The sequence below is a fragment of the Crotalus tigris genome, unplaced genomic scaffold (genome assembly GCF_016545835.1).
Source record: "Crotalus tigris isolate CLP2741 ecotype Arizona unplaced genomic scaffold, ASM1654583v1 scf7180000021456.382230, whole genome shotgun sequence".
Taxonomy (NCBI): domain Eukaryota; kingdom Metazoa; phylum Chordata; class Lepidosauria; order Squamata; family Viperidae; genus Crotalus; species Crotalus tigris.
Window position 1 is genome coordinate 57674 of NW_024098518.1, and position 27599 is coordinate 85272.

The following is a 27599-nucleotide window of genomic DNA, read 5'->3' on the forward strand; positions in this document are numbered from 1 at the left end:
TATTTTTAAAAGACAGCCATCGGAAAAAAATCCTCCTCCTCCTCCTCCTCCTCCTCCTTCTTGCAAAACCCACTCCCTTCTAGCATGATGATGTTACCTAGTTGGGTCATGAAATCTCTGCAAGAAAACCACCAAGCTCAGAGATCACCACAGTAGGCTACAGAGAGGAGAATAAATTTAGGACACCAATTAACAACAAATGAGATAACCGAACTCAGATATTTGCTCTTCATTGGTTAGACTTCAAATTTGAAAGGAAATATATATATATATATATATATATATATATATATATATATATATATATATATATATATATATATATATATATACTGTGCTTTGCTCCCTCACCCCTCCCTCAACACAACTAAACTTTCCTGTCTAGGATATCTGGCTTCACTTGTCTCCAAGCAAAATAGTCTGGTCCCAGAGGATCTCTGCTGCTTCTCCTCCTAGTTCTATTCCCAGTAGGATCCAGGACAGGAATATTCCTAGGGCCCATACCCCAAGGAACATTTTCCCCCAAGACCATCATCTACCGTGGTTCCTACAGACAACTGAGAGACTCGCTTCTCTTGTAAGAACAAGCTTCTAAGCATCTCCCTTCCTGCTCTGAGGGCAGACTTTGGGCTGAGCCAGCATTCATCTCATTGTGGGAGAAGATGGGCAGAACATGACTCTACTTGAGCCCCAGCTGGTCTTCTCCAGCTGGGATAACCAGCAAAGGTGAGCTGCTCTATGGTCCATCCAGCATCCTCTTTTGGGGAGACATTGCAAGGAGAGGTTGACATTGAGAAGGAGAGGAACCCAATTCCTCCTCAGAAGCTCTGTTTAGGAGACCTCAGAAGGGGCAAATATTTCCTCTTGCTGAGATTCTCCGTCATCATCCAGGTCATGGTTGCCCCAAAAGTGCTTCTTCGCAAGGCAACTGGACCTTCTTGTTTTTCTTTGAAGACATTTCGCTTCTCATCCAAGAAGCTTCTGACTTGCTGATGACTTGTTGAGAAAGACAGCTATAACCACTGACAGTCCAGCCTTATGTAATAGTAATAGTAGTAAAGTTGGAAGGGACCTTGGAGTTCATCTAGTCCAACCCCCTGCTCAGGCAGGAAACCATACACCATTTCGGACAAATGGCTATCCAGTCTCTTCTTTAAAACTTCCAGTGTTGGAGCATTTACTGCTTCTGGAGGCAGGCTGTTCCACTGATTAATTGTTCTCACTGTCAGGAAGTTTCTCCTTAGTTCTAGGTTGCTTCTCTCCTTGATTAATTTCCACCCGTTGCTTCTCGTCCTGCCTTCAGGTGCTTTGGAAAATAGCTTAATTCCCTCTTCTTTATGGGACTTGCTTTAAATAAAGGCTTTGACCAAAACAATCTGCCTCTTCAAAAATCATAGAATCAAAGGGATGGAAGAGACTTTGCAGGTCTTCTAATCGAACCCCCTGTCCAGATCAGACCATCACAGACTGTCCAATGTTTGCTAGAAGACCAGCAGAGATAGAGTCCCTACAACTGCAGGACACAGCGGTTCCACTGCTTCATAGATCTCAGTCAGGAAAAATACTCTTTATTTTGAGTTTGAATCTCTCTCTTTTAAGCTTCTACCTGTTGGTTCTCATACTTAACAGAATACTTAACTTTCTAGAGTTGGGACTCTAGAGTTGGGACTGTGGAGGTCTTCTAGTCTAACCCTATAGCCTATAGGAAACCCTATGCCTTTTCAGACAGATGGTTGTCCAATCTCTTCTTTAAAACTTCCAGTGTTGGAGCACCCAGAATGTCTGGAGGCAGATTGTTCCACTGGCTAATTGTTCTATCAATTAATTTCTCCTTAGAGTAATTTCCTCTTAGCTCTAGGTTGAATCTCTCCTTCATTAGATTCCATCCATCGCTTCTTGTCCTGGGGCAGTCCTTCATGAATTGGAAGACTGCTAATATGTTTCTGCTTAGCCTTCTCCTCTTTAGGTTAAACATGCCAAAATCTTATAAATATTACTATTGCAACTTTCATTGCCTTGACATTAGGGTTCAAACCTGGCTGTCCGAAACCTATCCAGATGTGTTTTCCTACTCTTTTTACCTAACACTGCAGGTGCTGAAGAAATGTCTAGTGTTTAAAGTATGCATGCTTGTAATAAAAGAGAGAAAATCCAAAAATAATTGCTTTCCAAGCACCTTCTAGCATCAAAGTAGTATAAATGCTTAGAATACAATAAATAGAGTGAGAGAGGAATAGAATGGAATGGAATGGAATAGAATAGAATAGAATAGAATAGAATAGAATAGAATAGAATAGAATAGAATAGAATAGAAAATATGGAATGGAATGGAATGGAATGGAATAGAAAAGAAAAGAATAGAATAGAATAGAATAGAATAGAATAGAATAGAATAGAATAGAATAGAAGCTGGAAGGGACCTTGGAGGTCTTCTAGTCCAGCCCCCTGCTCAAGCAGGAGATCCTATATGATTCTGGACAAATGGCTATCCAGTCTCTTCTTAAAAGTCTCCAGTGATGGAGCACCTACGACCCACAATGGAGGCAAGCAGTTCCACTGATTAATTGTTCTCACTGTGAAAAAAAATTCTCCTTAGTTCCAGGTTGCTTCTCTCCTTGATGAGTTTCCATCCGTTGCTTTTTGTCCTGCCTTCAAGCACTTTGGAGAGTAGCTTGACTCCCTCTTCTTTGGGGAAGCCCCTGAGATACTGGAAGACTGCTCTCATGTCACCCCTTGTCCTTCTCTTCATTAAACTAGACATGCCCAATTCCAGCCACCGTTTTTCATACATTTTAGCCTCCAGTCTCCTAATCATCTTTGTTGCTTCTTTGTACTCTTTCTAGACCAGGGGTAGGCAACCTTGGCTCTTTTATGACTCGTGGACTTCAACTCCCAGAATTCCTGAGGCAGCCATGCTGAGAGGAAAGGGAGAGGTTTCCAAGCTGAGCCATGCTGGCCCAGGAATTCTGAGAGTTGAAGTCCACGAGTCATGAAGGGGCCATAGTTCCCTCAAGCTGGCTCAGAAATTCTGGGAGTTGAAGTCCACGAGTCATAAAAGAGCCAAGGTTGCCTACCCATGTTCTAGAGTCTCAAAATCTTTTTTTTATTGCAGCAACCAAAACTAGATACACAGATCTTGAACATGAATCTTCTTCACAGTCTTCTCCATGAATTGTGGGTGCTCTTTGGCAGAAGATCAGTTGCCAAGGAAAGGAGTAGGACCCACTGGAAAATTAAGATGTCCCACTATCATGTCTGTTTGTAGGCTTGTGACTTCCTGAGTGACTAAAATCAAAATGTTTTGGTCCAGCTTAAAGAGTCATAAGGTCACCTTCAGGACACAAGGGTTGGAGAAGACAGGATGGAAGGACTGCTACTTCCTCCACAGACCATCCATATTCCATACTGGGTCCTCTTTCCATGATAAGTCACTTGTCCTCTTTATGGAATGTGGTTCTGATGCAGAGCTTGGAAGGGATGTTCCTCAGAGGTTCTCAGCAGGTTGAAGCCCAAGAATGCAGGAGGAGAAATAAGTTCTGCTCCCCCAGCTCAACAATCTAACTCATCTCACCCTGTAGTTTTCTAATTTCTCCACATGCCCATTTCTCTCTTCCCAGCTGTCCATTTTCTTCCTGATGGATGCCTACAACCAAACACAGGAGACAGAATTTATCTTCCTGGCCTTCTCCATATTCCAGAGACACCATGTCCATTTTTTCTTGGTGTTCCTGGCTGCCTATCTGGTCACTTTGTTGGGCAACCTCATGATCATAACCCTGGTTTTTCTGGATTCCCGTCTTCACACCCCCATGTACTTCTTCCTCAGCCAGCTCTCCTGCTTGGATGTTTGCCTTTCTTCTGTGGTGGTACCAAAGATCCTGGTGAACCTCTTACGCCAGGAATACACCATCTCCTACAACCAATGCTTGGCACAAGCCTTCTTCCTGATTGGCTTTGCAGGATGTGAGCCTGCATTGCTGGCCATCATGGCCTATGACCGCTACGCTGCCATCTGCCAACCTTTGCACTATGCCCACCTGATGAGAGGCAAGTTGTGCGTCCAGCTGTCTGTGGCCATTTGGCTCTGGGGCTTCCTGGACTCAGCCATCCACATTGCTCTGGCCTCCAGGTTGGACTTTTGTGGAAACAACAATGTTCCTCACATCTTTTGTGATGTCCCCCCATTCCTAAAAATTACCTGCAGTGATTCCTGGGTCAACGAATTGACCAATCACGTCACCAGCATCTTTGTGGGCCTCGTCCCTGTTCTCTTCATCGTCCTGTCCTACGTCTACATTCTGGCCTGCATTTTGAGGATTCGTTCCAATACTGGCAGGCGCAAAGCCTTCTCCACTTGCGCCTCACACCTTGCTGTTGTAATTGTCTGCCTTGGAAACGCTTTTGTCAACTACAACCAGCCCAGTGCTGGCTACTCTTTGGAGGTGGACACCTTGATCTCCACCATGTTTTGTATCATCAACCCCCTGCTAAACCCTTTGATCTACAGCCTGCGCAACACAGAGGTGAAGGGGGCCATTAAGAAGATTCTTGTCTGCCAGAAGGTGACCTAGCCTTCATTTGGGGCCATGTGTACGTTGTTGAATTTACGTTGTGTTCCTGCTCCCCAAGAAAAATGAAAGCTGTGCACATGAACTGCGGTAGACTCCCTTAGGGCGCTTGCAAAACCACCCTCAAGAGAAAAGAAATGGAGATTGTTGTAAGATCGTGAGTACAGGCAGTCCTCGGCTTACGACAATTGAGCCCCCAATTTTTGTTGCTAAGTGAGGCATCTGTTAAGTGAACTTTGCTCCATTTTACAACCCTTCTTGCCACAGTTGTTAAGTGAATCCTTGCAGTTGCTAACTGAATCTGGCTTCCCCAGGGACTTTGCTTGTCGGAATGTTGGAAAAAGGGACCACCTGACTTGGGACACTGTGACGGTCATAAATGCGAGTCAGTTCCCAAGCGTCTGAATTTTGATCCCGTGACCAGGGGGAGGCTGCAATGGTCATAAATGTGAAAAAGGGTCATGTCATTTTTTTTCAGTGCTGTTGTAACTTTGAATGAACTGTTGTTAAATCAAGGACTCCCTGTGGATGGGATGTTGCATCTGAATAAAAAACTCATTCAAAATGCAGCACTAGGTTAGAGCTCCAAGTGAACCATTTGATGATGATGATGATGATGATGTTCAGTACCTGGAATTTCTTGGACAGATGAGAGACTGTATAAATTGGATTCATAAATAAAAATATTCCCAAACTGTTGAGTTTTATTCCTCTTTGTCTCCAAATCCAGATGTAAAAGGACAATGGGGAAAGATGGGAGAATTTCCATATCTGTAGGGTCGTTGGTGCTCTCTGAGCTTGTTTTCTTGCAAATGTTTTATGATCTAACTAGGGTATATCATTAATGGGAGGAGGAGGAGGAGGAGGAGGAGGACTGTGTAGTCCTTGGTGCTCTCTGAGCTTGGTAGTTTTCTTGCAGATGTTTTATGACCTAACTAGGGTGTATCATTAATACTAGGAGGAGGAGGACTGTGGGGTCCTTGGTGCCCTCTGAGCTTGGTTATTTTCTTGAAGATGTTTCGTGACCCAACTAGGGAACATCATCAGTGCTAGTAGGGAATGCCAGAAGCAAATTCCCCTCCCTTCTAACACCGATGATTTTACCAAGTTTGGTAATGATTCATCTTCAAGAAGCTCAGAGAGCACCAAGGACCTCACAGTTCAACCTACAAATATTCTCTTCTTTCTACTTCCATATCCTATTGTGAGCATCTCAGAGGTAGCTGGTCAGCCCCTGTGAGAACTCAAATACTGATCTAAGCCAGATCCTGGACTAATCCAGTAGTGCTAATCTTCTATTCTGAAGTTCTGCAAGAAAACAGTGATCTTGGCTTGAGCTTGGAACAAGCGATGAGCTCAACCAAACACAAGGTCACGCGTAACAGGTCCGTGGGATTCCTACAACAAGGTTGGAGAAATATTGTCACTTCATCACTCTGACCACCATGTAGTAGACCTTAATAATAGACCTTAATGACCACTATGTAGTAGACCTTAATAACAACTCTAGCCCATGTTTGGTTGAGTTTGTTCCTCGTAAAGCCCCAGTGATGCTCCAAACGTCTCTTTTGTCATTTCATCTTCCTCAACTCTTCTGTAAACCGTGGGCATTGATGGCATCCAAAAGACAAGAAAGGTCGCATAGGAGCACCCCAATCCAGTGCCTTAGTGGCCCTCTTGTTCCAAGCAATAACCGAGACCTCACGTGGGGGGTAAGCAGACCACTAGGAACAGCCTTCAGTTCCCTCCGACACCTATCCAGGTCCATCCTTGAGGCCGACCTAATAGATCCTGTCTCCCTGTGATGGACAATAGCACTGGTGAACCTTGTGGTAATCAGAATGTGATCTGACCATGACAGATCTCAAAGTTCTCCCAGTTCCAGATCACATTGCCCTTCCAGGCTTGCGGCCCAAAGGCGGGGCACTCACCACTGGAGGTGGTTGATGAGGTATGATGAAGATCTCGTTCCCATACTGTCCATCTCCTTGGTTCTAGATTTTTATGAAGCTTTAAATTTTCAGATGGTTTTATATTTGTCTTTTTAGTGTTTAGAAGGGTCCCCTTATCAGGGAGATGGGCAGCACATAAATTGAACAAATAAATAGATGAACCCCGCTGGACACTTTTCCATGTTCCTGACCTCTCGTTCGCACCCTTTGCCACTTATCCCAAAGTTTAATGCCAGGTTCTCCCGAGTGAGAAGCACGTTAGATACTTTGCTCTTCTGCTTTGTGATGAAAGTCATCTCCAGGGACAGGTTAGGTGCCATAAAAATTTTGTCTCTCTTTTCTTGCAAGCATTTGGCTCCGTGTGTGGCACAGGATGAGTGTAGGGCAGATATGGGACCTCCAATGTCTCAAGGAGGCTGAGAGCAAGAAGCCAAGGTAGAAAAGTCTACTGGAGAGTTTGCAAGAGGGAGGGAAAAGAAAGGAAGAAGAAGCTCACACTTGCCAGTTTCAGCCAGGAGCTTCTCACCAAGTGAGGAAGACAAGGAGCGAAGAAATCTCAGATCCACCTGGAGAAAAGGTATGGGGGGAGATGAATGCATGGACTGACCATCTGAGATGCACCTCAATGCCAGCCATTGTCTGGAAGATGCACAAATTGCACGTTGTTAGTGAGAAGAAGCTTGGCCCCTTTTCATGCCTGATGGGGCAAAGCTTTCTCTCCCCTTCCTCTTCCCCGGCCCTCAAAAAAGAGAAAAGGTGTTTTTGTTGAATAAGCTACACCCATTGAGAAGAAATTGGTAAAGTCTTTTACTTCGGTGGTGCAGTGGGCGAGCCTCGGAGGGGAGGAGAGAGTCCAGAGGATGAGCTGTTGTTGTTCGTCCATCGATTTCGATTAAGACCTTGACATCTTGTGGGTTATGGGCCATCAATGATGTGTCCGTAGGAGGATGAGCTAATGGACATCTGGATCAGGATGTCCCAAAAAGACAACTGGAGTTTCTTGGTTTTTTTTTTTTCTTTGAAAATATTTCTCATCCAAGAACCTTCTTCAGTTCTTCAGTCTTCTTCAGAACTGAAGAAGCTTCTTGGATGAGAAGCAAAATGTTTTCAAGGAAAAAACAACAAAGAAAGTCCACTCTCCTTTTGGGACTAACATGGCCCGGATGATTGAGAATCTCTGAAGAAGACTGGATCTGGAGAGAGGAGGGTCAAAGAGAGAGTGTGAGGATCAGAAGGGGGAGGTAGTTTATTAATTAAGCAAAGAGACAACTTCTGATCTCACACAGACACAAAATTGTTCTCTCAAAATGAGGGTTAGAGCTAATGGGAGAAGCTTTATGCATAGTTGGTATTGCAGCAGAAATCTCTCTGCAAATTTCACCCCCCAATGCCCCAGCATGGCTTCCCAAGCCTCTAGCCATGGCTAAGGAGAGATTGCCCCCTTCAGAGACAAGCCACCTTATCCACCAAGACATTTCTCCTCCTTGAAATGGTCTTCCCCCCTCTAATTCCATCCCAGTCACATTGGATGGATGATCCCAGTCTTCCTGGAGAGGGAGAGAGAATCCTGAGGGAAGGGTCAAATGTGTCATCAGTTTTGATATCCTTCTGGAGGACCAGTGGCAGAATGTTCCACAAGGTAGAGGCATCCGCAGAAAAGGCTCTTCTCCTTCCCTAGCCAGAATTTCTTTCAGGGGTGGCTTCAGCCAAGAGTCTGGAGCAGGGATGATGTAGGAAATGGCCCAGGTAGAGCCTGAGGGAAGGGTCAAAGGCATCATCAGTTTTGGAGAGACCTCAGCCCAGCTCTCTGTGAATTCCGTTGACTCTTATCTGGTGCCAATTCTCCTTGACTGTTAGTAGATCAGATTCTTGGGTACAAAGGTGAAGGTTTTCTTTTTATTAAAAGTTTTACAAATTTATTACAATATAAACCCCCCCACCCCTTCCCCCCTCTCCCACTTCCCAGAGCTGATTACAGGGTAACAAATAAACAAACATAATCTAACTAACATAAACCAACTATACTATCAATCAAAACTATAACACACTTTAACTCCTTCTCAAAACAAATATTAACAAATTAAAACAAAAATAATAATATAATTACCGTAAAACTATTAATAATTATCTAAAATCTACTCAAAAGCAAGGTAATACTTTTCAGTTTCATATTTCTTTTGAATATAATCAATCCATCTTCTCCAAACCATAATGTATCTTTCTTGTGAATGGTCCTTCAAGTAAGCGGAGATTTTCGCCATTTCTGCTAAGTTAGACACCTTAAGTATCCATTCTTCCAAAGTAGGCAGTGAGTTTTTCTTCCAATATTGCCCCACCAATAATCTTGCAGCTGTTATAAGATTCAACATCAAATTGATTTCTTTAACATCAAAATCTACAATAATATCCAACAAAAATAATTGCGGAGTAAATTTTATCTTTCTCTTAAAAATCTTTTGAATATTCCACCAAATCTTAATCCAAAAAGCTTTAATATCTCTACAGGTCCACCAGATATGAAAATAAGTTGCATCTAAATTTCCACATCTCCAACATTTGGGCTGTAAATTCAGATATATGCAAGACAACTTTTGGGGATCCAAATGCCATCTATAAAACATTTTATAAAAAGTTTCTCTTAAATTTTGCGCTTGAGTAAATTTTACATTTCTAACCCAAATTGTCTCCCATGTGTCCAATAAAAGGGTGAAGGTTTTCTTATGTCCATTTGTGTCCAACTCTAGGGAGCGATGCTCACTTCCCTTTCTTAGCTGAGGGACCCAGCATTGTCCGAAGACATTTTTGTGGTCTTGTGGCCAACGTGGCTATACAATTTGGGGGACTGTACACATCCAAAAATGGGCTTAACCTGGTGACCTGCCTTAAATATCCTGTACAAGCAAAGACTTGTGAGTGATCAGAGGCAGCTTGTAGCTTCACACCATGGAAAGGTTATAATTCCTGAGATGCTCAGCTCCTCTCAGATGCTGGGAGCAGAAATATCTTCTTGTGGCTGCAGGAATATATGCACTGCCAGCAAAGTTCCTCTCCCAATCATCTGCTCTATCTGTTAATACTTCATTAGGATCACTCCGAGTAAATTCTGTGTGGCTTACTCCCTCACGCCAGCCCCCTCTGTTGAGTTTTCATTTGGGGGATGAACTCTTTGGGTAAACTCCCCCAAACAGGTGAAGGGTCTTAGATGAATGCAGCCCATGGAAGGAATCCTGTTGTTCATTTCCAGCTGTGTCCAATGATCCTCATTCTGCATCTTTGCACAGGGGTGCAAACTGGGGAAGCCCCAGGTTACTCATAGCATGTGTGCCAAGTGGCTTTTGGGGAGAGTTAACTGGAGGAACACAGCTGTAGTAAACTTTCCACCTCACTGAAAGCAACCCATAAGCATCTCCAAAAGCATCTCTCCTAGCTGAAGATTATTTTATTCATGCAAAGCATTGTTTAATTATTCCAGATGGCTTTGGGGAATGGCCGGTGGCTCACTAACACTTCTGAAGCTTCTTACTCATGGTGTGGTTTGAAACCAGTGGCTACTCCTGAATTCTACTGCAATCCATCCTTGTCCTCCACAGTTTGATGGACCTCATGGAAGGTGTCAATCAGACCCTACAGGTGACTGAATTCTTGTTCCTGGGTTTCTCTGGCATGCCCAGAGGTCAACCTTTCTTTTTTCTGCTCTTTCTGGCCATCTACTTCATCACCTTGGTGGCCAACTCAATGATTCTCATCTTGATCCAGCTGGATTCGCACCTCCACAGCCCGATGTACTATTTCCTCAGCCATTTGTCTTGCTTAGACATCTGCTACTCCTCAGTCACGATCCCAAAGGTCCTGGTGAACCTCTTGCACCAGCAGCCCACCATTTCCTACAACGAGTGCATGACCCAGATGTTCTTCCTCATGACATGTGCTGGATCTGAGTGCGCCATGCTGGCTGTGATGGCCTATGACCGCTATGCGGCCATCTGTGAACCTTTGCACTATTCTCAACTCATGAGTAAGGAGGTGCGAGTCCCTCTAGCTACGGTTTCATGGGTCTGGGGCCTTCTTGATTCAGCCGTTCACACTGCCCTGGCCACCGATTTGGTCTTCTGTGGAGCCAATGAGATCCATCACATATTCTGCGATGTCCCCCCGCTCTTGAAAATTGCTTGCAGCGACACTTATGTCAATGAGATGGCTCTTCACACAGCAAGTGTCTTTGTGGGCCTGATCCCTTTCCTCCTGGTTGTCATTTCCTACATCTACATCCTATCTACAATTCTGAAGATCCGTTCTAGCACTGGAAGGAGAAAGACCTTCTCCACCTGTGCTGCCCACTTGGTTACTGTCATTGTTTACTTTGGCATGGCCAACTTGAATTACAACCGTCCACGTGTGGGCTACTCTTTAGGGGTGGACACTCTGGTCTCCACCCTGTATTGTATTGTCACCCCCATGGTGAACCCCCTAATCTACAGCCTCCGAAATAAGGAGGTCAAAGGGGCCCTACAAAAACTTCTGAGCATTCAGGAGAAGGAAGATGCATCACCTGGAGAGCAATGAAGGAAAAACTAGATCTTCTTCCTAACCCTCTCTGCTTATCCTTGTCTGTAAAGTAGCAACAGTTGGAGGGGAAGTAAGTACACAGGGGAAAGAAGACCAGGAGATTCTAGGGAGATCCACTGGTTAATTGTTCTCACTCAACAAATCTTTCCAATTTTTGTTCATAGAATAATCTCACTGCAGTTATCATGTACAAAAACCAATTTCTGTAAAAAAAAAATTCCAATTGTTTGTCCATCGAACCTCTGGGCTTAATTGTATATTAATATTAATCTTTAAAATCCTCTGAATTCCTATGCTGATATATCACCACCATCATTTTATTAAAAAATCATTTTAAAGTTTATAACGTAGCATAAATTTCAATCCTTCAGTCCAGCTATTTTCTCATTGTTTCATCCGTATCTTACAACCGACCTTTTTAACCTCACATTGTTTCCCTTGCTCTTCTGTTTCAAATTGCAAATGAAAAGGTTTAGACATTTTATCAATTACGCTTTCATCATTTGTCCAAAATTCTGTTTCAAACTTAATCAAAACTGTGGATTATTTTGTCTAGTTCAAATCTTTCTAATAATTCTAAAAAAAAAACAAAAAAAACCCACTGACAACTATGTTCCTCTACCACCAGTTCTTCCCTGGATTTTATTTTATATTCCCCTTGACAAAAATTTGGTGGTAAGTTAGCTGTTTGTGTTGGCCCATTATTTCTCCTCTACAAAATGCTTATCTGAATAAAATAAAATCTTTGAAATTCTTTGTACCGCTGTGTTTATTTGAGCCCAAAACCTTTCCATCAAATTGTCATCCAGACATTCCTTCAATGTGATTTGCACTAACCCTAACCCCACGGTCATCCACCCTGGAGAGGCAGCAGTGTAATTGGATTGAATATCATTGGGCAGAGAAGAGCTTGTAAATGTTGACATTCCCATAATGGCAAATAAGTGATTCCTCACCCCTGGGCACATCTGGATTATGTAGAACATAGAATCATAGGGCTGGAAAGGACCTCAGAGGTCTTCTAGTCCAACCCCTGCTAAAGGCAGGAGACCCTATAACATTCTGGACAAATAGTTGTCCAATATTTTCTTGAAAGATTGATTGAGCACTCACAACTCTGGGAGGAAAGCTGATCTATCTGTCATCCATCCAACAATCCAAGCATCCATCTATCCATCTATGCATCTATTCATCTATTCATCTATCTGTATCTCTTGGTCTATCCATCCATCTATCATCTATCTATCTATCATTATCTATGTATCATCTATCCATCTATTCATCTATCTGTATCTCTTGGTCTATCCATCCATCTATCATCTATCTATCATTATCTATCTATCTATCTATCTATCTATCTATCTATCTATCATCTACCTACCTACCTATCTACCTACCTACTGATCTACCGACTCTATCTGTCTGTCTGTCTGTCTGTCTATCTATCTATCTATCTATCTATCTATCTATCTATCTATCTATCTATCTACCTACCTACCTACTACCTACCTACTGATCTACCGACTCTATCTGTCTGTCTGTCTGTCTGTCTATCTATCTATCTATCTATCTATCTATCTATCTATCTATCTATCTATCATCTACCTACCTACCTATCTACCTACCTACTGATCTACCGACTCTATCTGTCTGTCTGTCTATCTATCTATCTATCTATCTATCTATCTATTTATCTATCTACCTCCCTACCTCCCTACCTATCTGTCTATCTCATATATCTACATATCTATATCAATATACCAACTTTCTAATCTTTTTATATAATCATAGTGCTGGAAGGAACCTTAGAGGTCTTCTAGTCCAACCCCATGCTAAAGGCAGAAGACTTTACACCTTCCCAGCCAAATAATAACCATAGCCAATCAATGCCCAGCACAATGATGATAGGAGCAAGAGAAGAGGGTGTCAGAATCCAATTATATTTCATCTTTAATTATCAAACATAGAAACTCCCAATTCTGCCTTCTCTGGATTCTGCCATAAGAGGGAGAAAAGGGGGAGAGCAAAGGGGCTTTATGGCCCTCACTTCCTTCAGCACACTTCAAAGGACTGAATGTGTGTTTATTGTGGCCTCTAAGCTTTAACATATCAAAGAAGAGTAATTGCCTTTCATGTAGTTATCTGAAGTCTCCATCCAGACGGAAGAAGAAAGGGGATGGAATTGTGATACTTGAAACTATCACTGGAAGGGGGGTTGATTGGGTGGGACTACTGGGGAACCCCTTAAAACCTTGAATGGGAGAGCTTGAACCCCAAGTCCTGTCTAGCATGCCTGCAACCATTTTCTCTTAATAAAGGATTCCTGTTGGAAGAGCTATTCCAAGAGTTCTGTCTTCTTAAGATGCAAAGTGGGGTGGGTCCTTACATTAGACAGGACTTGCAAAATTAATCCACCTGGAAGGTAGACCCTTGCCGGGGGATTTTGCAAAAATTTACCATGTCAGACAACGAAGCAAGAGAGGGAGAAAACTCCCTGGAAAGAGAGCCGCTGACCCAGTTGGAACCTTGCCAGATGTTGGGATCCGAGAGGCCAGATTTCTCAGAAGAAGAAGTGGTGGAGACACAGGACCACAAGCCTCGCTGGTCGATGGGCGTTGGAAAGAAAAGCGAGTGGGGAAAGGAATCAAGAAAAGTGACCCTGAGACGGGGACCAAGCAACCAGAATGGAAGCAGGAGATGGAGAAATCCCTGCACGCAAGTGAAGAGGGAGGAAGCTGTATGCCGTACTCAGACTGGATCCTAGAGAGAGCTATTGACCTGATGAAGAGAACTCTCAGCTCCCTAGGAGAGGAGATTCCTGAGCCCTACGCCCGCCCCAGTTCCTGGAGCCACAAAGGGAGAGACACCGAGGGGGACGTGGAACCTGCAACCCCAGGGACATTTACTGATCCAGGAGCTCCCACCCCCTACCGGACCACAGATGGAAATCTGGACGGAAGACACTACCACCCACAATGGAGGCACCGATCCATTCCAAGACGTCCACCGTTGGAGGTGAAATTCAAAGGGGAGCCAACACGCTTGGGGTTTTTCCTAACCCAAGTCCTCAGCTACATGGAGGAATATGGGCAGGACATCCCCAGCGACAAAGCCCGCATCCGGATCGTGCAATCTGCCCTGGATGGACCAGCTGCAGATTGGGTGGTGAACCTGCATGACTCCAATGCCCCAGAACTCAGTAACTTCAACCGTTTCATGTCCTCGTTGAGAAGACGATTTGAAGACCCCCTGGCTGATCGCAAAGCCCGTGAAAGAATAACAACGATGAGGCAGGGCAAACGCCCAGTGGCTGAGTATACACAAGAATTCCGAGCCATTGCCAGCAAACTGAATTGGCCAGAAGACATCCTCCTTGGCCGTTTCAAAGACGGACTAAACTATGATCTATATGATGCTTGCCTGCCCCGAGGAGACCCACATCGACTTGAGGAATGGTACGTCTTGGCAGAGGAAGCAGAGATCGACATATTGAAGAGGCATCGCCGAGGAAAACAATGGAGCCGCCCCCCGCCTGAGCTGACACACCAACCGGTGAAATCATCGGATACAGCCAAGAAGCAGATGGGGTGTTTCAAGTGCGGAAGAGAAGGGCATCGAGCTGTAGAATGCCGCTCAAAGGCCCCCCAGCACAACCCAGACAGATCCCCAATCAACAAACCCAGAGGGTATTCAGCTAAGCCAAAAGAAACAGCCATGAAAATGATGGAAATTGCAGAAAACCCCACCTCTGCTCACCAAGGGGAAAGAACTCCAGCCTACACCACAGGGACGGTGGATGCCTCAGATGACAGCTCGGAAGGCGAACCCCTGGTAAGTGGACGCATCACACCCATCTTCAAAACAGTGACTATATTAATCCCCCCCATGCCCGAAGCTGTGAAGGTGAAAGCCTTAATAGACTCTGGCTGCACCCGCTGCCTCATTAGCCCAACACTAGTGGGGAATCTGGGCATCCCATCCAGGAGACTGGAACAACCAATCTCATTTGGCCAGCTAGATGGATCCATAGCAGGGGGGGTGCCAGCTACCCTAGCCACTCTGCCAATACACCTCTCCCTGGGCAACCATGAAGAGGACTTAACGTTTGTGGTGACCCCAGGTATGGAATGCCCAATGATTCTAGGGATGGAATGGTTGAAAAAATGGAACCCCTGGGTAAATTGGAGGACGACAGAAATCAAATTCCCGAAGGGGGACCCTATGGACTTAAAACCCCAAGAGAGGCTACCAGAATCAAGAATAGAAAAAGCATCCATAGGAGAGGAAAAAAGATTAACAGAAATACCAGAGGAATATAGGGACCTTGCTGAAGTCTTCAGTGAGGAGAGGGCGAATGAGCTTCCCCCCCACCGACCCACAGACTGTACCATTGAATTCAAGCCTGGGGCAAAACTCCCGAAGCCCAGATTATACTCCATGAGCCCAAAGGAGAAGGAGGAAATGGAAAGATTTATAAAAAAAAACCTGGAGAGAGGTTTCATTGAACCAGCTAAGCCTAAAGTGGCTGCCCCGGTCCTTTTTAGAGAGAAGAAGGATGGCTCTTTACGTTTATGCGTGGATTATAGGGCCCTGAACACAATCAGTGAAAGCAACCTATACCCGCTGCCCCTCATGAAAGACATGCTGTCACACCTATCGAAAGGGAAAATTTTTTCTAAACTAGACTTAAGGGAAGCTTACTATCGCGTGAGAATCAAGGAAGGGGACGAATGGAAGACTGCATTTAACTGCCCCATGGGGTGCTATCAATTCAAAGTCTTGCCATTTGGATTACAAGGGGGCCCTGCAGTCTTTATGCAATTAATCAATGACGTTCTAAGGGAGCACCTGTTTAAGGGGGTCCTTGTTTACTTGGACGACATTCTTATCTTTACCGAAACAAAAGAAGAACACGTCAAACTTGTCAGAGCGGTTTTAAAGAAGCTGCGAGCCGCTCACCTATATGCCAAACTCTCAAAATGCGAATTCCACCAGGAAAGGATAGACTACCTAGGCTATCGCATATCCCCACAGGGCATTGAAATGGACCCAGAGAAGGTCAGAGCAGTATTAGAATGGGCACCACCCCGCACAAGAAAGCAACTACAAAGTTTCCTGGGCTTTGCAAATTTTTACCGCCAATTCATCCCCTCATTTGCACAGATAGCCTTGCCCCTCACCAACTTACTAAAAACGAAGGGAACATCCTCAGTAAAACCTAGCCAGCCACTAACATGGACAATGGAGTGCCAAGCAGCGTTTGAGAGACTAAAGAGACTTTTTTCTGCCGAACCAGTACTAAGGCACCCAGATATGGACAAGCCCTTCATAATACAGGCAGATGCAAGTGATGTGGCAGTGGGGGCTGTGCTATTACAAGAAAATGATGATGCAGTATTGCAACCCTGTGCATATACATCTAAGAAACTCACGGAAACAGAACAGCGCTGGCCCGTATGGGAGAAGGAGGCTTATGGGATACGTTGGGCATTACTCACGTGGCGACAGTTCCTGGAAGGCAACAAAATCCCCTTCCAGGTATGGACTGATCACAAAAATTTAGAAGCCCTGAAAACTTCCAGGAAACTCAATCCCAAACAAGCCCGCTGGTCCCAGCATTTTCACCAATTCCAATTTAAGCTCAAACATTTACCAGGAAGAAAGAACTTCCTGGCAGATGCACTATCTCGCATGCCCCAATATAACAGCGCACGAACCACAGACTCTAGACCAATAATGGCAGAGTCACAACTGGCAGCGCCAGTAACCACAAGAACCCAAGCCAAAATAAAACCACAACTGGACAGCCAAACTGGGATTGAATTCAGAAAAAGTTTGGAAACAGATGATTGGGTGGACACTCTGGTCTCCACCCTGTATTGTATTGTCACCCCCATGGTGAACCCCCTAATCTACAGCCTCCGAAATAAGGAGGTCAAAGGGGCCCTACAAAAACTTCTGAGCATTCAGGAGAAGGAAGATGCATCACCTGGAGAGCAATGAAGGAAAAACTAGATCTTCTTCCTAACCCTCTCTGCTTATCCTTGTCTGTAAAGTAGCAACAGTTGGAGGGGAAGTAAGTACACAGGGGAAAAAAGACCAGGAGATTCTAGGGAGATCCACTGGTTAATTGTTCTCACTCAACAAATCTTTCCAATTTTTGTTCATAGAATAATCTCACTGCAGTTATCATGTACAAAAAACAATTTCTGTAAAAAAAAAATTCCAATTGTTTGTCCATCGAACCTCTGGGCTTAATTGTATATTAATATTAATCTTTAAAATCATCTGAATTCCTATGCTGATATATCACCACCATCATTTTATTAAAAAATCATTTTAAAGTTTATAACGTAGCATAAATTTCAATCCTTCAGTCCAGCTATTTTCTCATTGTTTCATCCGTATCTTACAACCGACCTTTTTAACCTCACATTGTTTCCCTTGCTCTTCTGTTTCAAATTGCAAATGAAAAGGTTTAGACATTTTATCAATTACGCTTTCATCATTTGTCCAAAATTCTGTTTCAAACTTAATCAAAACTGTGGATTATTTTGTCTAGTTCAAATCTTTCTAATAATTCTAAAAAAAAAACAAAAAAAACCCACTGACAACTATGTTCCTCTACCACCAGTTCTTCCCTGGATTTTATTTTATATTCCCCTTGACAAAAATTTGGTGGTAAGTTAGCTGTTTGTGTTGGCCCATTATTTCTCCTCTACAAAATGCTTATCTGAATAAAATAAAATCTTTGAAATTCTTTGTACCGCTGTGTTTATTTGAGCCCAAAACCTTTCCATCAAATTGTCATCCAGACATTCCTTCAATGTGATTTGCACTAACCCTAACCCCACGGTCATCCACCCTGGAGAGGCAGCAGTGTAATTGGATTGAATATCATTGGGCAGAGAAGAGCTTGTAAATGTTGACATTCCCATAATGGCAAATAAGTGATTCCTCACCCCTGGGCACATCTGGATTATGTAGAACATAGAATCATAGGGCTGGAAAGGACCTCAGAGGTCTTCTAGTCCAACCCCTGCTAAAGGCAGGAGACCCTATAACATTCTGGACAAATAGTTGTCCAATATTTTCTTGAAAGATTGATTGAGCACTCACAACTCTGGGAGGAAAGCTGATCTATCTGTCATCCATCCAACAATCCAAGCATCCATCTATCCATCTATGCATCTATTCATCTATTCATCTATCTGTATCTCTTGGTCTATCCATCCATCTATCATCTATCTATCTATCATTATCTATGTATCATCTATCCATCTATTCATCTATCTGTATCTCTTGGTCTATCCATCCATCTATCATCTATCTATCATTATCTATCTATCTATCTATCTATCTATCTATCTATCTATCATCTACCTACCTACCTATCTACCTACCTACTGATCTACCGACTCTATCTGTCTGTCTGTCTGTCTGTCTGTCTATCTATCTATCTATCTATCTATCTATCTATCTATCTATCTATCTATCTATCTATCTATCATCTACCTACCTACCTATCTACCTACCTACTGATCTACCGACTCTATCTGTCTGTCTGTCTGTCTGTCTATCTATCTATCTATCTATCTATCTATCTATCTATCTATCTATCTATCATCTACCTACCTACCTATCTACCTACCTACTGATCTACCGACTCTATCTGTCTGTCTGTCTATCTATCTATCTATCTATCTATCTATCTATTTATCTATCTACCTCCCTACCTCCCTACCTATCTGTCTATCTCATATATCTACATATCTATATCAATATACCAACTTTCTAATCTTTTTATATAATCATAGTGCTGGAAGGAACCTTAGAGGTCTTCTAGTCCAACCCCATGCTAAAGGCAGAAGACTTTACACCTTCCCAGCCAAATAATAACCATAGCCAATCAATGCCCAGCACAATGGTGATAGGAGCAAGAGAAGAGGGCCTCTTTGAATAATCTCTTCATTCATAAGGAACAATCTTGATTACAATAGAATGGAGCTGGAAGGGACCTTGGAGGTCTTCTAGTCCAGCCCATTGCTCAAGCAGGAGGACCTATACCATCTCAGACAAGTGACTGTCTAGTCCAGTGGTTCTCAACCTGTGGGTCGGTACCCCATTTGGGGTCAAATGACCATTTCATGGGGGTCGCCAAACCACGCTGTCCGCCATTTTTTTCCCTTTTCCCTAGCTGTCCTACTCCCTCTTATTGGTGGCCACACCCACTTGGGGGTCACCACAACATGGGAAACTGTATTATGGGGTCACGGCATTAGAAAGGTTGAGAACCACTGGTCTAGTCTCTTCTTAAAAGCCTCCAGTGATGGAGGACCCACAACTTCTGGAGGCAACTTCTGTTCCACTGGTTGATTGTCCTCATTGTCAGGAATGATTGTCCTCATTGTCCTCCTTAATTCCAGGTTGCTTCTCTCTTTAGTCAGCTTCCAACCATTGTCAGATTAATGTTTCTACTTCTCTGAAGTAACAAGAAAGAATGTGAAATTCTGGTAAGGACCACTTCTAACCAGTCAGAGACGAGACTTGCCCAAAGAGTTGAAATTGAATAACCTGAAAACTCATTATAATGTTAAAAAAAAAAAACACCCAGAGAATGCAGATGACTCAAGAAGCTCTCTCGCCGTGTCCCCACACTGAAAAAGTTCCAGCACACCACAAAACAGAGCAGCAATGCCCATCTGCACAGCTCCCCTGCTCCACGGAGAACAAAAGCTTTGGCTGACAAGTCTCCATGTAATCTTTGGCCTTCTATATCAGGGAGAAGCTCATCCCATTCCCATTCAGACAGAGGCTGAGGAAGAACGAGAACTGAAGGTGGATACTTCTGGGAGGCACCAGGCGTAGAAAGTTATGCAAGTCCGGTTCATAAGCTCAAAAGTCCAGAGGAAATTCACTCCATCCTTTTAGTTAGAACAATTAATCAGTGGGACATCTTGTCTCCAGAAGTTGTGGATGCTCCAATAGCGGAGGTTTTGGCCACCACGATGTGAAAAAGATGTTGAGACTCTGGAAAGAGTATAGAGAAGAGCAACGAAGATGATCAGGGGACTGGAGGCTGAAACATATAAGGAGCGGTTGCTGGATTTGGGAAGGTCTAGTTTAATGAAGAGAAGGACGAGGGGGGACAGGATAACCACGTTCCAGTATCTAGGGGTTGCCCCAAAGAAGAGGGAGTCAAGCTCTTCTCCAAAGCACCTGAAGGCAGGACAAGAAGCAACGGGTGGAAACTAACCAAGGAGAGAAGCAACCTAGAATTAAGGAGAAACTTCCTGACAGTGGGAACAATTAATCAGTGGAACAACCTGCCTCCAGAATTTGTGGGTGCTCCAAACATTGGAGGCTTTCAAGAATAGATTGGACAACCATTTGTCTGAAATGGTATAGGGCTTCCTCCCTGAGCAGGGAGTTGGACTAGATGACCTGCAAGGTCCCTTACAACTCTGTTATTCCATTATTTTTTAAGAAGAAATTGGACAACCAGCAGTCTGAAATGGTATAAGGTTTCCTGCTTGACCAGTGGCTTGGACTAGAAGACCTCCAAGGTCCCTTTCAGCTCTGTTCTATTCTATTCTGTTCTGTTCTGTTCTCTCCTGTTCTCTCCTATCCTGTCCTGTGCTATTCTATTATCTCCAAGGTCCCTTCCTACTCTGTTATTCTGTTATGTGTGGATCTTGGTCTAACTTCCCAGCTCCCAGCCTTTATTCAAAAGTTCCAAAGTTTCCATCAAGGAACTCCCAAATGGGAAGCATGTAGATGCTTTGTTGTTCTCCTTTCTGATGCAAGCCATCTCCAGGGACCTGCTACATGCGACATAAACTATGTCTCTTTTTTCAGCAGTAGCAACAGCACTGAGATTTATCTCCCGCCCCGTAGCTCTTTACAGCACTCTCTGGGGAGTTTACGATGTAGAAGCGTTACTAGCACATTGCCCCCAACAATCAGGGTCCTTTGACCATCTTCAGAAGAATAGAAGGCTGAGTAAACCTCAGGATTGAACTCCTGGCAGTGGGCAGAGTCAGCCTGCAGTAGTGCCTTTTAGCACTGCGCCAACTTGGGGATCTTGCAAGCAGTAGAAAAAGGAGAAAGGGAAGAATTTCACAACTGCCATCTTCATCCAGGAGACTCTGAGCAGGTGAGGAACACAAAGGGGCAAAGGGAATCCAGCAAGAGAGAGGGTGTGGGGGGGAGATGAATGCACCCACGAACCGTTTCAGATGGACCCCAACACCACCAGCCCTGGTTAGGAAGACACCTAAATTGCATGTGGCTTGAGAGAAGAAGCTCACTTTTTTTTTTTTTTCATGCCTGATGGAGCAAAGCTTTCTGTCCCCACATTCTTCGCTTCTCCATCTCCCCAAAAAGAGAAAAGGTCCTGTCAGAAGAATAATTTGGGGTTCCAACTCTTAATCTAACCATCAACACTGTTGGAAGAAAAACAGGGGTGTAGTGCTGGATGGCAAGCTTCAGCTATGCAGTCCTACGTTCTGTGGACTGAAGAATGATTTTGGGAGGAAAACAATTTGAGAGGGTCAATGCAAGACCAATTATCCCAGCAAGTCACAACCTGCCACAATCTGCCACAATCTGAAACTTCCTTGGAGTTTCCCTTAAGGAGAGATTCAACTTAGAAACAGGGAGAAATTTTCTGACAGTGGGAACAATCAACCAGCGGAATAGAAGTTGCCTTCAGATGTTGTGGGAGCTTCATCTCTGGAAGCGTCCAAGAAGAGACAGGACAGCCATCTGTCAGAAATGGTGTAAGGTCTCCTGCTTGGGTGGGGGTTGGACTAGATGACCTCCAAGGTCCTTTCCAACTCCGTTATTCTAAGACAAGATCTTATTTGGCCCACATGCATTGTGCATACATGGGACCTTAACCATAAATGCACGTAGTAAAGTATACCAACGATTGCAAACACAGCTGCACAGCCATTGTTTTTTTCCTTTAACCCAACATAGCATTCATAGTCCCAGTATGAATTCAGTCAGTTGTTCAGGGATGGCAATGAAGGTCGGCTTTGGCATCTGTGATAATCAGCAGGAAGAGCTGCAGTAGAAATTCAGACAGACGGTCGATGGAGTCCATTGTGTTATGGTTCCGGCTAATGAAACACTTCAAAGAACTTCCAGGCATTTATTTTCCTAAAAGTCAATGATTGTTACAAAATGTCGGCACAGGCATAACGGAGGGATGCTAGGATCTAAGTTCTCTTCCTCTGAGCAGTTAAATTATCAGCATGTTCCCTCCCTAAATTATATATAATTTATATATATCACATTATCCAGTTAGTGTGAAGGTCAAAGGTTTTCTTCCTCTTTCTTTCCCGGGCTTTACCCCCCACCCCCATTCTGCTCTGTATTAACCCCATCATTACCAGACAATTCTGCATATTGTCAAAAGCAAGAATATACAATATTTGCAGCGTTGACAATTAGTGTGAAGGTCAAAGGTTTCCTTCCTCTTTCTTTCCTGGGCTTTACCCTCCACCCTCTTCTGCTCTGCATTAACCCCAAAAATACCAGACAGTTCTGCATATTGTCAAAGCAAGAATATACAATATTTGCAGCGTTGACACATTGCTGTTCAATAGCTTGGAGAAAGAACTCTTCCTCAAGGGACGGCAGCTTCTCCAGTTGAAGTCTACTCAGTCCCCATTCTGCCTTTTTGCGCAGAATTGCAGACTGGGAGGTGGGGGAGGGGAAGGGGGCTAGCAGGTCCACACCCTCGGCATTGCTTGAGTGACAGCATCTTTTGGGGAGATTGATATCTGGAGGGACATGTCTGTACTTGCAACCCTCCTGAATTGAATCCATGAACCCAGAAGTCTTTCACCGGTTTCAGATGTGGCTTGGGACCAAGAAAGACAGAATCCGCGTCTTTGCCTGATAAGCTGAATAAACTTTTATTCAGCTGAGTAAAGATGGGTCCCTCTAAGCAAGAGGGAACCCTGAGCATATTTCGACACTCATGTTGATATGTTTGTTACATTGTTTACTGCTTCACCCAGAAGCACTGGCATACTCGACTCAGATAAGCTGGCACACACATAATAATGATGATGATGATGATGATGATGCTGGTAGCAACCCGTGTCAACCATCAGCGCCAGCCAATTTGAATGTTCAGTTGACTGAGGTTCATGTCTAATGAATAATAATAGTAGTAGTAGCAGCAGCAGCAGCAGCAGCAGCAGCAGTAGTAGCAGTAGAATCGGAAGGGACTTTGGAGGTCATCTAGTCCAACCCCCTGCTCAGGCAGGAAACCCTATACCATTTCAAACAAATGGCTGTCCAGTCTCTTCTTAAAACCCTCCAGTGTTGGAGCATTCACCACTTCTGGAGGCAGGTGGTTCCACTGGTTAACTGTTCTAACTGTCAGGAAATTTCCCATTAGCTCTAGGTTGCTTCTCTCCTTGGTTTATTTCCATCCGTTGCTTCTTGTCCTGCCTTCAGGGGCAGGTTGGGCCTGAACCCCTGAGATATTGGAACAACCCATAAATAAGACAAGAAGTACAGAAATAGTCACCCAGCTCCCTTGGAGCTCTTCCAAGGACATCAAGGGTTATCTTAGGGAAATTAGGGGTTTCCGTCCGAACTTTCCATGACCTTGAAGGCTTGCAAAGGCATTGATGACATGGCCCCACAGGCTCCCTCAAGACAGTCAATAGAAAAACTAGATTCCTGGTCAACAGAATCATCTCTCCTACCTGATACTTTTTTTACTCATGCAAAGCATTCTTTAATTATTCCAGGTGGCCTTGGGGAAGTCCTGTGGTTCACTCCTGCTTCTGAAGCTTCTTCATGATGTGGTTTGATACCAGTGGCTACCCATGAATTCTATATTCTACAGTTTGATGGACTTCATGGAAAGTGTCAATCAGACCCTGCAGGTGACTGAATTCTTGTTCCTGGGTTTCTCTGATATGCCCAGAGGCCGCCCCTTCCTCTTTCTGCTCTTCCTAGTCATCTACCTCATCACCTTGGTGGCCAACTCAATGATTCTCATATTGATCCAGCTGGATTCGCACCTCCACAGCCCGATGTACTATTTCCTCAGCCATTTGTCTTGCTTAGACATCTGCTACTCCTCAGTCACGATCCCAAAGGTCCTAGTGAACCTCTTGCGCCAGCAGCCCACCATTTCCTACAATGAGTGCATGGCCCAGATGTTCTTCTTCATGACATGTGCTGGATCTGAGTGTGCCATGCTGGCTGTGATGGCCTATGACCGCTATGTGGCTATTTGTGAACCATTGCACTATTCTCTACTCATGAGTAAGGAGGTGCGAGTCCCTCTGGGTACGGTTTCATGGGTCTGGGGCCTTCTCAACTCAGCCATTCACACTGCCCTGGCCACCGATTTGGTCTTCTGTGGAGCCAACGAGATCCATCACATCTTCTGCGATGTCCCCCCGCTCTTGAAAATTGCTTGCAGCAACACTTATGTCAATGAGATGGCTCTTCACACAGCAAGTGTCTTTGTGGGCCTGATCCCTTTCCTCCTGATTGTCATTTCCTACATCTACATCCTATCTACAATTCTGAAGATCCGTTCTAGCACTGGAAGGAGAAAGACCTTCTCCACCTGTGCTGCCCACTTGGTTACTGTCATTGTTTACTTTGGCATGGCCAACTTGAATTACAATCGTCCAAGTGTGGGCTACTCTTTAGGGGTGGACACCTTGGTCTCCACCCTTTATTGCATTGTCACCCCCATGCTGAACCCCCTAATCTACAGCCTCCGAAATAAGGAGGTCAAAGGAGCCCTACGAAAACTTTTGAGCATTCAGGAGAAGGAATATACATCACCTGGAAAGCAATGAAGGAAAAACTAGATCTCCTTCCTAACCCTTTCTGCTTATCCTTGTCTGTAAAGTAGCAACAGTTGGAGGGGAAGTAAGTACACAGGGGAAAGAAGACCAGGAGATTCTAGGGAGATCCACTGGTTAATTGTTCTCACTCAACAAATCTTTCCAATTTTTGTGCATAGAATAATCTCACTGCAGTTATCGTGTACAAAAACCAATTTCTGTAATTTTTTTTCCAATTGTTTGTCCATCAAACCTCTGGGCTCAATTGTATATTAATATTAATCTTTAAAATCCTCTGAATTCCTATGCTGATATATCGCTGGTTCGCGGCGTCGCTAGTCGTACGGAGAGACTTCTCTCCTTGCCGGCTAGATTTCCCTCCGTCGGTGGACCCTTATTCGGGTCCAAAGTCGCCCTGGAGGGTGCGACTTCGTCGAGGAGGCTGCTGTCTGGTTGAGGAGGAGCGGTGGCTCCTCCAGCTGTCCAGACGATCTCCGAGGGCCAACGGAAAAGAAGATCGGCCAGTAAAATGGCCGATCGCCCTGCCGCTTCAAACCATAAGTCAGAGAACATCTAAGTTGTGAGTGCCCCTGTGGTGAGCCCGGATGAGAACTTTCTTTGTAACTCTCTCTTTTCTATTTTTTTTTTTTATATATATATATACCTGTAAGAGCTTTTGGAACTATTTCCCTGGCTTGGAAAGGAGCTTCTACATTTTTTGGGAAGAAAGGTGTTTTGTAAATATAGAAAAAGACTCTATTTTACTTCTATATATATCTTTTTCTTTGGATACAAAAAAGGAAAAAAGACAGAAAAGGTTTTCTCTCTTTGCAAGAACTGTATTATTTCTTTTCTTATATACTATACTTCAAAAGAGAGAAAAAAGGAATTGATTTTTGGAAAAGACCTTTTTTAATTCATCGAGGACATCTAGTGGCAAAAGTTTGATACTGCAATTTCAGGCTATTTTCTTAAAGATGGAACACTGAACTTCAAAATTCTTTTGAGGAAAAGATAAGCTGTGCAGCTGTGGAAGCTGTGGGGGTGGATGTTTTTTGCATTAAATGTAGCCTCCACAAAAAAGGAAACAAGACCTTCTTTTAAGCATTAGTATTAAAATGGAGAAACCTCAGCCACAATTGAACTATATACTCATATTGGAACAGATTTATGAGGCCACTGCAGAAATATATGCTACAATTAAAAACTATATTTTAGAATTCAGATCCAGAGATTCTACTACATTTGTTCAAATTGATGTCCAGGCTACATCTGACTATGGTATAAATCAAAATATACCAGAAGAGGAATCTATAGAGATAGAAGAGGAACTTATTTCACCTGACAACCCTCTCTTCTGCAACTTAGAGAATCAGAAGAGGCAAAGACTAAGATCTCAAACCATAAAGCAACGACACTGCAAGGAGAAGAGAAAAAGATGTCTATTGCAGAGGAAGGGATTTATATTTTCTCAAAGACTACTACAAGTAACAAAACTGGCTGAAAGGGAAGTGTTGTTATGGAAGCCTGTGTGGCATAGAAAAAAACCTAGAATTAGGCTGAAAAAGAAATTTAAAACTGTTTAATGGATTAAAAGGCAATGCTGGTTTTATGGATTGTTTTAAGGATAATGATTTAGACTTAGAAGTAAGAAAACTACAATTATATACATGTGTGTTTAATTTAGTTAGATGATTTTTTTTTGTTTTATGGAAATTTGTCTGGTACAGAAATATGAAAGTTAAATTTGGAGTGAAAAAAGAAACTTGGCTTTATGGATTGTATTAAGGAAAAAAAATATAATTATACATATTTGTCTCTAATTATACTAAAAATGCGAATCCCGGGTATATTCATGTTGAGAAAAGTAGTCAAACACCGGGATAAATAAAAACAACTGTTTAATAAACTAACAACTGTTCGATAAATTTAGCTTTCGTTAGCTAACTGCCAACGTCATCAGAGTGGGATGCCGGAGGTTTGAAAGCCTGCTCATAAGACTGGCAGTTTTTGTGCTGTGCAGTGATGCGTTCTATGAGCAGAGCACAAAAACTGCCAGTCTTAGGAGCAGGCTATCAAACCTCTGGCATTCCACTCTGATGACATTGGCAGTTAGCCGACGAAAGCTAAGTTTATCAAACAGTTGTTAGTTTATTAAACAGTTGTTTTTATTTATCCCGGTGTTCGACTACTTTTCTCAACAATTATACATATATATTTATATGTTTAAAGAGACTAAGAATGTATTCTTTGGAATAATAGATTGATTTTGAGGGAAATTATGTACTGAAATTGAAAAAACGTTGAGTTTTTAAACTGAAACTTTGAAGTGCTTAATTAATTAGGAGATTTTTGTGTATAATAATATGATTTGATAAGGTATGATAATTAATTGGATGGAATTTGAAGTTTGTGTAATGAATTGAAATGAATTAAGGTTTAACTGTTTTTTTTAACTAAGTTAGTTATTATTGGAAGAAGAAATAAATGAGATTGATGATAAAAAGAGGGATGAGAGAGATTAAGAGCTTGAATATATTTGGAAGAGATATTTGAAGTGATAATCTGTTGATGTAAAACAATATTTGATTATGGTAATTGTAAATTGATCAAGTTTTAAAACAGGTTTAGTAGTAATAGAAATTTAAGCTAGAAATGGAATATATCAAATCTATTAT

At 43.2% G+C, this 27599-nt stretch overlaps 3 protein-coding genes across 4 annotated transcripts; all 3 read left to right on the plus strand.

Moving 5' to 3' along the window:
- The first annotated feature begins 584 nt into the window (after positions 1–584).
- LOC120296721 (olfactory receptor 5V1-like) lies at positions 585–5266 on the plus strand. Its single transcript, XM_039318642.1, has 2 exons — positions 585–726; positions 3618–5266. Exon 2 carries the CDS (start codon positions 3636–3638, stop codon positions 4569–4571), a length of 936 nt encoding a protein of 311 aa, XP_039174576.1. The 5' UTR covers positions 585–726; positions 3618–3635; the 3' UTR covers positions 4572–5266.
- Positions 5267–6886: 1620 nt separating this feature from the next.
- LOC120296742 (olfactory receptor 5V1-like) lies at positions 6887–17174 on the plus strand. 2 transcript variants are annotated; one of them, XM_039318694.1, is made up of 3 exons: positions 6887–7097; positions 9993–10945; positions 16952–17174. In XM_039318694.1, exons 2-3 carry the CDS (start codon positions 10115–10117, stop codon positions 17087–17089), a joined length of 969 nt encoding a protein of 322 aa, XP_039174628.1. In that variant the 5' UTR covers positions 6887–7097; positions 9993–10114; the 3' UTR covers positions 17090–17174. The 2 variants fall into 2 exon arrangements, with proteins under 2 accessions (XP_039174628.1, XP_039174627.1); XM_039318693.1 differs by lacking the exon at positions 16952–17174 and having other exon boundaries at positions 9993–11837.
- Positions 17175–20979: 3805 nt separating this feature from the next.
- On the plus strand, positions 20980–26449 carry LOC120296717 (olfactory receptor 5V1-like). The gene is made up of 2 exons (XM_039318636.1): positions 20980–21242; positions 23863–26449. The coding sequence occupies exon 2, from the start codon at positions 23941–23943 to the stop codon at positions 24931–24933; it is 993 nt and encodes a 330-aa protein (XP_039174570.1). The 5' UTR covers positions 20980–21242; positions 23863–23940; the 3' UTR covers positions 24934–26449.
- Positions 26450–27599: the final 1150 nt, after the last annotated feature.

Coding starts and splice junctions, on each gene's coding strand:
- LOC120296721 (XM_039318642.1), top strand. CDS start 3,636: ATGGATGCCTACAACCAAACACAGGAGACAGAATTTATCTTCCTGGCC.
- LOC120296742 (XM_039318694.1), top strand. CDS start 10,115: ATGGACCTCATGGAAGGTGTCAATCAGACCCTACAGGTGACTGAATTC. Junction 10,946..16,951: donor CTTTAGGGGTGGACACTCTG/GTCTCCACCCTG, acceptor GTGGACACTCTG/GTCTCCACCCTGTATTGTAT.
- LOC120296717 (XM_039318636.1), top strand. CDS start 23,941: ATGAATTCTATATTCTACAGTTTGATGGACTTCATGGAAAGTGTCAAT.